The sequence below is a fragment of the Zerene cesonia genome, chromosome 29 (assembly GCF_012273895.1).
Source record: "Zerene cesonia ecotype Mississippi chromosome 29, Zerene_cesonia_1.1, whole genome shotgun sequence".
Classification (NCBI taxonomy): domain Eukaryota; kingdom Metazoa; phylum Arthropoda; class Insecta; order Lepidoptera; family Pieridae; genus Zerene; species Zerene cesonia.
Window position 1 is genome coordinate 381394 of NC_052130.1, and position 10018 is coordinate 391411.

General features: G+C 34.4%; 1 protein-coding gene across 2 annotated transcripts in view; it reads right to left on the bottom strand.

Moving 5' to 3' along the window:
* Positions 1-4418: 4418 nt before the first annotated feature.
* Positions 4419-10018, bottom strand: part of LOC119837739 (aminopeptidase N-like) — a 23009-nt gene continuing 17409 nt past the window's right edge. For both annotated transcript variants that reach the window (XM_038363467.1, XM_038363468.1), the window contains exons 9-18: positions 9479-9612; positions 8442-8640; positions 7997-8189; positions 7401-7560; positions 6906-7119; positions 6413-6522; positions 6052-6219; positions 5772-5915; positions 5292-5373; positions 4419-4871 (exon numbers count right to left, since the gene is read on the bottom strand). In XM_038363467.1, the coding sequence (XP_038219395.1) occupies positions 4722-4871; positions 5292-5373; positions 5772-5915; positions 6052-6219; positions 6413-6522; positions 6906-7119; positions 7401-7560; positions 7997-8189; positions 8442-8640; positions 9479-9612 (1554 nt within the window). In that variant the 3' untranslated portion in view covers positions 4419-4721. The remainder of the gene's footprint in view (positions 4872-5291; positions 5374-5771; positions 5916-6051; positions 6220-6412; positions 6523-6905; positions 7120-7400; positions 7561-7996; positions 8190-8441; positions 8641-9478; positions 9613-10018) is intronic.

Sequence of the window (10018 nt, forward strand, 5' to 3'; positions counted from 1 at the left end):
ACACACGCCGCCTGCCCGCCAGCGCCGCGCTGCAGGTACACACACACACACAACACTCGACACCCACCTCATTCTTAAACACACTCGCACATCAACCGATTCGAAGTTTCGATTTCTAAATAAACTAATCGACGTTGTCCCGCTGCAGGTGATCGAGTTCCGCTCCAACGACCCGGCGGCGATCAGCAACACGACGGAGTACCTGCTCAGCATCAACTACACGGTGGTGGCCACTTTCCACGACGCGGTCATGTACGCGCTCAGGGACTCGCTCACGCCAAACTCCTCGCTCACGCCGACCTCGCTCACACCGGACTCGCTCATGCCGACCTCGCTCACTCCGAACTCGCTCACCGCGCAAGTGCCTTAGAAGTGCGGTCTGCGGTGGTTGCCAGGAATTAATAATGTCCGATTGGTGGTACAAAAAGGATAGTAAATTCGCGCCAAATTTAATTAGCAGAAAAAGATTTCGCTCGTTTTTTTACTGTCAGTTAACGATTCCAAATAAATAATTAATTAAAATTATATCTTGCAAAATATACACTCACGATTTTATCATATAATATTATGTTGTGAATTTATTCATATGTAAAAAAACAACCTTTTTTACCATATTCGGATATTGTTAAAATCTTAAAGCTTTTAAATGACATTTCGGTCCATTAAATGTATTTTTAAATCCGACGCAAATCAGGTATTTTGCGTTTATAATCAATTGCATCAAAATTAATTACATTCTTATTAAAATAAAAAAGAGTATTGCGTTTTCATCGTGTTTTTAATGTTGATGAAGATTTATTTAAAAAAACAGTAAGTGACAGTTAAAAAATTAAAATTAAATTTCTTACGTTTTGAATTTTTAATGAAAATATCGTAAGAGCCTCGAGATTGTTGAAAAGAAAACAGTTGTCCAACACAGTTGTGTGTTTCGTGCCTTGTGACGTGACCATAGTGCGTTGTTATTAAAAACAAAAAATAAAAATGAACAAAAAAAAAAAATGCTTAAAATCCAATTTAATTTACGATTCTGTAGATGGATTTTCCGAAATGTAACCGTCCGTAAAAATAATTGATTCGTTCATTGATTATTATTAATATTGATGATAATAATTGTGAAATTTTAATTTTTTAATCGTCCATGAATTGCCTGTTTTTATCAATATTTAATTTAGTTAATATAATGAAAACATCTGATTTTTAACCATTTTTTTTAAATTTAATGATATTATTATATTTTAATAATCTCGTAATTTCTTTCAATCTCTCATTTTTCTTAATAATAATAAATAGTTCTCAATGAGTAAGTTTTATCTTTTTATTTTAGTTTTTTTATAATTAATAATGATTATTTTTAAATTACGTAAGGCTTCAGTTTAAAGTATTTTATGTGATATATTAATTCAACGCAAAATAATTACACATTACAGTCTATTTTTACTTAAATTTTCCGAAAATACCTTACAAAGTTGGTAATATTTTTGGGAAATTTTTATTTCTAGTTATAATATGTCGTAAGTATCTTAAAAGTGCTGATTTTCCAATCGTCAAATAATGTTTTCTAAATCATAAGTCTGTCTCTTTCTTTTATGTTGAAGGATATGAGACAGGGCTATATTCGACATACTTGGTCGTTGAAAAATCGGTAAATAGTGAAAGACAAATTGCTTTTAATAACTCTAGTTCCTCGATAGTTATATTTTTTCATAAAGACAAATAGCATTAAAATAGAATATTTATTGTCATAGTAGCGTAATAAATAGACTACGATAATATAAAAACCTCATTACTGAACACGTTATTCGGCTAAAAATCGTTAAAAATATATCGGTCTTTTAATGCAAATAAAATTCACACCAAAAAAAAATCACGGCAAAATTGCACAAAAACACAAAATAATTTGTAATGTTTTTTTTTATCCCTGTATGTGTAATTTAATTCGGAGTTTTATCAAATTTTGTATGTGCGTTTGTATGTTTTGGAGTCATTCCAATGATTTATTTGATAATTTTAGAAGACTGAATATCGGTATTTGTTCAATAATAAATGGCTGCTATTTTTTTTTAATTCGAACAAAATAATTTATATTTTCGTATTTTTTCCAGTATTAAGTATGTTACGTGCTAAGTTTTAATCAATTTTAATTATTATTTTCCGCTCGACGAGTATGTGCGACTGGGATGACTTCCTATCGAAATATTGTTAGAAGTGCATTTGAATCTATAGATTTAGAAATAGTCAAAAATGTATGTGAAAATGGTTTTTTTTTTTGTCATATCTCAGTCGTACACACAGTAGAGCGCCGAATCGATGTATTTTTAATTTAAGATATTAAGAGTTAATTTAGTGTAATTGCGCTCAATTCACAATTAAATGGCTTTAATCAACTATGTGTTTCTTTTACCCACTTTTAAAAGTCTCTCATCCCTATGTTACTTGCTGACCCGGCAAACGCTTTTCTGCCTTACTCTTATCATTAAGTGGTATGAAAAATAGATGTTGGCCGATTTTCATACATACCCAATATGCACCCAAAATTTCATAAGAATCGGTCCAGCCATTTCGGAGGAGTTTGGTAACTAACGTCGTGACACGGGGTATTTTATATATAAGATTTATTTCTTGTTTACTGTACAAATTGTCATAACGAAATGAAGAAAGCATAAACTCTTAGCAGATAAAAATTATATAAATGGCAGCTTTATGGTTCAGAGCCTTATCTGCCATGCAACCTTAAAAATTACTATAATTACTTAAATATTATTTCTAGACGAGACGACAACAAAATTATGAAAGAGATATGAAATTTCTATTTATTTTAAAATGAATCACAATGTAACAATTCTTACATTTATTCATATATGTACAAAACAATCATAATAGCAAAATTAGTTGAACCGTTATCAGGGTGTTTAGAATAACTTTCTTCTCGGCGACTCCAGAAAACCTCCTCATGACGAGTTCATCATCTATCATTTTACTGTAAATTATAATATTGTTAAAAATTTTAGCTTACTAGATTTTTTCACGTCCCACCAGTTGCTGTTAAATTATTTCTCATATTTAATGTAGTTTTTGCAACCTTGTATAAGACACCTATGTACCCTAGACCCATGAGAATACATTATTTCATTAAAACAAAGGGCTATTTTGTATATTTCTGCTGAAAATCACTTCTGAACCGGTCACTCCCTCGCCACAATGATAAAATAAGCTTATTTCATTGCAAAAATGTTTAAGTGATATTATAAGGTTCTCTAAGGAAAAAAAACAAAATAATGTCAACATAATTTATTTCTGTACCACATCTTATCATTACATCTAGATAAATAATAAAATAAAACAAACATTTGATCTATAAAAGCTCACAACCAACTAAATACGGACGGATTGACAATTGCACTTTGAATCACATTAAAACAAATACAAAATAAAACATGTCAAATTTATGGCGCATTTTACACATTATTAATTCGTATCATTCGTATAAAATACTTCATTCTAAATTATTTTTTATACAGATAAAAATAAGGCTCCAATCGCTGGCTGGATATGTTATGTATAGCGTAAAGAGAAGACATGAAGATCGGTTTTCCTTGCCAAGGGGTCGGCGATTCGATACTAAGAAAAAAATATTTGCACTCTAAAATTTTTGAGATAAAAAATTTGTTTTTTAGCAATAAGTATACTGCTACTTTTTAATGAAGCTGCGATATTAATTACTCTAATCTAACTACTTCCTACAATGCACATTTATTGGTCCCAATACTAAATACAGATATAAATAATACACATAATATATTAAAGGAAACAAGGCCATCTATCGCTTTGTTCGGTAAATCATTAAATGTCAATGTCATGTCAAGCTTAAATTAATTAATTATCTACTAAAACACAACATTTATATATGTTATAAAAATCCGATTTTTAATACAAATACATTACAATTACATTACTTTGGATAAGTCATTGTTAAAATATAACTACATAACAGCAATTAAATTTAATATGTAACATTTAACTATACGTGCTTATAAGTATATTAAAAATTACAATGTCTGGTATTTGAATAACTTGTAGGCATAAGTGGCAAAAATACATATAATTTTAAAAGCACAAAGTTGAATTAACTACGAACTGCCTACCATCTCTAATTTGTCACTTGAGCAGCGTGTTGTCACGTGTGGCACGTATTGTGACGTTTACTGATGAGCGTGATGTTTACTGTGAGTCATGCGTATAATAATTGCGTGCATACTGTGAGCAGTGTATCGAGTGTACTGTAAGTAGTGTTGCGTGTGTTGCTTACTGCGCAGTGGCGTAGCTATCATAGGGCCAGGTGGTGCAGTGCACCAGGGCCCCGGAGCTCAGGGGGCCCTATAACCTCAGCTTTGAAAGAGGGGAGGAGGGCCCGATTCCCACCCTATGCACTAGGGCCCCTGTCCCCCGAGCTACGCCACTGTTACTGCGAGTGTTATTGTACGAATAGAGTTAATTTCGAACAACGTGTAACGCTTTGCCAGTTATGTGTGTACTTTAGTGTAAAATATCTATAGCGTGTAATGTACTGTGAACCCTGCCAGTTGTGTACACTAAATGAAAATGTATAATGTTCACTGTAGCTAGGATATTGTGTGTAATATATATCAAGTGTACTGTATGTGTGTTCTCACTGCGAGTTGAACAAATACACTGAAAGCAGTTTATAGTTTGTCGTGTATATCTTACTGCGAGGCATGCCGCATATCGTTAACAACTTGCTGCGCGTTTCGTTTGAGCCAAGCGATGTTAACGCGCGCTCGCTCGACGCCTTGCGACACGCTGAGTTTGGCTTCTTCGAGGTATTTGCTGTTTTCAGCCGACCACTTGAGGAACTGGAAATAACAAAATTTAATTTTTAGTTTTATAGCATTGAAATGCTTTTTAAATTCTTTTTCTTTATTTCTTTATTTCGGGGTAACAAGGACCCAATATCACATTTTATAATAATTTTACAAAAAGAAATTCACAAAAACCTAATTACAAAAGTTAAAATTCAAATAAAATAAAAAGTAATAATAATTTAAATTTTATATATGCGAATAAAAAAATTGTCAGACAAAAGTGTTTAATGCTTGTATAGTAAAGATGCATCGTTTATTATAATGTAGTGTACATTATCACAGAAATATACAAAGAAATCCTATTTTCTTTTATTTTATTTTGCCAAAATCAATTATGCAGCAATAGGCTACGTTTTTTATATTAACGACACCTATCAAAAGTTCATTAAAATTCACAAACGGTGAACTCACCTCATCAAGTTCCCTTTGTGTTGTGAATTGATTGAGCAGTGTCTTTATGATGTAGCCCAACCGGCGACCTTGGCCTTGGAACCTGGTACATAATAACAGTATTAATAAAATTAATTCTTAAACACAAAAATGAGAGACATTTGTAAAATTTTAGTGCGTGTATTTTAAAAATGTTTTCTGTACTCGTATGTAAATTTTTATAACGTTTCGTAATTTTTACACTACGAAGTGTATAACAGTGTAATAAATGTATTTAAAACTTAGAGTACGCTCGCACATTATACATCGCAGGTTGTGGAAGTTTTATTTAGTGTATCCTCGTATTGTATATTGATACAATGCGATAATGAGTAAAATTAGATTACACTCATTTATCATACAGTGCTCGTTAATGTGTGTCAGTTAGCATAAGAGTTTAGTGCCACAATTTACAGTACAGTACATTTCATTGCAATTTAGTTATAATTAGAGTAAACTCACGCGTTATACATATCTTCAATGCGTGTATACACGAAGTCCTTAGCAATGTAGTAACCGACGTCAGATGTAAGTACTGACGTTATTGCTGACGCGGCGTCTTGCCGACGAATGTCCGAGTTGTCCGATATAGACCATTCTAGGTACCTGTTTATTGAGAGGAGGAAGAGGTTAAAAGATTAAGTAATAATTGTTGTCGTTGCATGTTTGCATGTCAGAATAAAAAGTGTGCGCTGTGTGTGTGTGTTCCTGTGCGTGCGTGCGTGCGTGTGCGTTTACTCACTGCGCGAGAAGCCACACGTGTCGAGTGCAGGCGAGCGACCGCAGCAGCGCATCTCGCGCGGCGGCAACGCGCGCGTGGCGACGCCGCTGCAGGGCGAAGCGCCAGGCCGCCGCCCCGCCGCGCCGCAGCGCTGCGCAGTACACGGTCGAGCGGAGGTCGAGGGGGATCCTGTCATAATGTGGTGTAGGGTAGTAAACGTTATGGAACATTTAGAAAATATCCGTTCCCCACTTGGCAGGTATAACAGCATGCGTGTTAATAAGTTTTATTTATTTTCCGTTTACCAATAAATCAAACGCTTCGCTAATAAATATAAAACATACAGCTTAAAACGCCGATGTAAATTTAATAATAAACTCACGGATTATTCTCATCAGGATTGCTAGTTTCCATCCACTGCTGGAAAAGCGCGAGTGCGTTCTCGACGCAACCTGGAACTTCTGCGCGACACGCTGCTGAGCTTGTTGCTACCTGTATGTAGGTACATGTAAGTATTATTATATCCGTTTTTATATCTTCATAAAAATCCTACAATCTATCTATACAAACGTGTACGCTAACATGTCAAAGTCAAAGACAAAATTATTTATTTCGATTTAAACCATTTAAGTTAGTTAATAATTTTAAGATTATATGCTCGTGAAAATGAAAATCAAAGCAATCAAAATATTTGAAAACCGAATCATCACATCTTGGCCGGCAACAAAAGCTATATAAACACGTAAAAAAAAAAAGAAACGCAGGTAACAAAAAACATTTTCAGACATAAAATTAAAATTTGAAAAGCACCATAACAAGCTGGCATGTAACCAATCACCATCAAAATTAAAAAAAAAATCGAAAATGGAACGCACCTGCATCTTCACGCTATTTAAATCATCCGGGTTGACAATCTGTTTGCGCGCCAAGCCGCCCTTCTGGTACGTATTGCGCACGATCTTGCGCATGTACTTCTGGAACGCGCCGTAGTGGGGCGTGCGTTTTAGAACGTTCTCGATTTTTATGAGCGCTGAGAGGCCAGTGGATAGTGGGAGGTAGTCTTCCTCGTGTTGGAGGTAGCTGGCTAGGCTACGGAGAGGAGGGAATTTATTAATAATTTTATTCTATCGAGTCATTTAATTGATTAAAGAAACTCCTGCTGGATGAAGCTAGCTAGACTGGGGGATATTTAAAAAGAAAATTATCTGTTCATGTAAAATTTAAAAAAATGCTGTATTCACAGACTATCACAGATTCTAAGACAATGTTCAGTAGTCTTTAATTCCTTTTATCTTTACTAACTCATTGGCTAGTAGTGTATAATTCAATCAACCAATCTTTCAAACTAACTCAGAAGTGATGCAACTCACTCAAGTGCAGTGCTATAGTCGAGTCGGTTGGACCAGGCGAGCTCGAACGCATCAGAAAGTAGTTGTACCCGACCCAGCTCCGGGATTCGAACGTGCGACCGTTTGAGTGTGCTGGCCAGCAACTGCCAGTTGCGCGTGTCGTAGTTCACGCGGTAGGGCGCTGTGTGAGGGAGTTCGGTTATTTAGGTTTTAAGTAAAATTGTACAAAGAAATGGAAACTACAATTATTTATTGTGAGTTCGTTTTTTTAATCCTTTAATTTATTTGTAAATAAAGGATATTGCATATTATAATTAAATGTTTTTTTTACAAATAAATCGATATGGACGTTGAGACACAAACAAATAAGGCGGTAAACATAATTAATTAACGACAACTCAAAAGCTATTTTTAATCATCTTAAGCACTCTTTGTCATCTGTTGTATCTATAAATTGTACTACTGTAGAAACAGACGAAGTTATCAATTTACATAAATTGTTCCCCTTGAAGTGGTTTATGTTTATTCGAAAATTTTAATTCATCGTGAAACAAGGTATTACAAATACAAAAATAGCAATTTTGTAATTTTTCGTATCTTTATAAGAACACACTCACCGATCATATTATAATTGAACAGCACCCACTCATCAGGCGAAGCGCTGTGCTCGAATCTGTACTCATTAGACACACCTTCCGTTTGGGACAACCACTGCACCTGTTGGTTCTCAGATTCGTTCTCGCACAGCACACTCAGCGGGACCCACCAAGATGTGGTGGTTTTTGAAGTGCCGAGTGAGAGGTAGCGTTTCTGTAAAATAGTTTTTGGTTATATTTTATGGTATCGTGTTTACATGTAATTTAATAAATAGTGAAATACAATGAAAATACATAACACAAATTAATTTTTGTATGTATGTAAAGCTCTATCTTTGAATACATAAAATGACTCAAGAACGTCTGAGCGGATTATAATGATTTTTGGTTTGTTGGATCCGGGCAAAACCCGGGAAATGATTTAGTATATAATATAACCAATATTTCATAAGATGATATTATTTACCTGCGATATAGCCAAAGATTTATCAGCGTAATCTCTCGTGACAGTGAGCAGCGGATATCCGGTCTGTCGTGTCCAAGTGTCCATCACTTGTTTCACGGTCACGTTGCGAGTGAGTCCGCCATTTTGTTGGCTCACTTCAGTGAGTTCCTTCCAGAGGTCGTCCTGTTCTGCGTTGTTGTATGAGTGTGTTATGAGGTAGCTGAAATTGTGAGTGTGTTTTAGTGAGGCTCTGTTGTTAAAATATAAGGTTTGATTTATAGGTATTGTGGCTATATGGTCGTTGACGGGTAAATAATGGATAATTTATTTTTGTTTGAACGACGACGAACGTTTGTTCTTACAAAAGACGATAAAAACAAAAAAAGCTTATTGAAAAATGGCAAGTAATAAAGCTCCTTTTTTTAATAAAATATCATATTTTTAAGGCAACCCTCGTATACTACGATCACAGACAAGAAATGGGTCAATGGGTAGTATCACCTGGGTGCAATTCGAGTGACTATAAAGCGTAGTAAAATTGTGTGTACACACAAAACTAATATGTACTATAACGTAGTTAGTCAATACTGAAATGTAATTTTCTGGTCGATTAAAATGAAATTCTCAGCTGTAATTGCGTTCACGATCGAATTTACACACATATTAGTTTTGCTATTTGTTACAGAAGATAAATATATGTACAGTATAATTCTAAACGTCATTTTTTTTTATATTACTCTGATCTGATTAGACTGAGGTAGATCAAATTGATGTTTTTAAGGAGACGTTGTAAAAAAATATTGTTTTATTACTTATATAAAGCAGTGCATTTTCTATGAATTTTTATGTTTTAATTAATTATCTTTATTTTTAAATCCTTCTCTTTTTTAGTTTATTTTCAGTCAGTATTGAGCAAAAGCTATTTAATAAACCTTACATGATTTTTGTTAAAAATTTAACCCCTCCTAGCAATAATTACCTAGGAGTCTTATAAAAGTTCCTATCCTAGGAGTGATATACAGTAAAATGAGAAAACAATTTAAACAATTGTAACTCACTTATGCAGAGCTTTTCTGAACACATCTTCGCCCAGGAACATGGTCATCATGCGGATTAAAGTAGAACCTTTTCTGTACGAGATCTCATCGAAAATCTCTGATATACGCTTCGGATCGTCTATTGGTACTGACACCTGCAATTTGTTTGAAAATTGTTATTAAACTGTTGTGGTGAGTTTGAAAAGCATTAAGTGAATATGAAAGATTTGACGTGGTTCGGTCATTAGATTGGATGTTAATTTAAAGAATCTTTGATTAATGTCTTTCAGGAAGTTCACAAGTAGATGCCACAAATGTAGCTCACACTTAGTTCATATCTCTACAAACAAACAGTGGGTACCCCCCAAATTTTTATAACACCCAAACCCTTGTAGCCCCTAAATCTCTTGTAACCCCCCAAACACTAATCACCCCAAATTCTTATAACCCCTTTTGTTACCCCAAAGTCTGTGTTACCCCCAAGTCCGTGTAACTCCCAAAACTCTTGTACTACAAAATCCTTATGGCCCCAAACCCCCTCAACCCCCAGAGCCCCGCAAC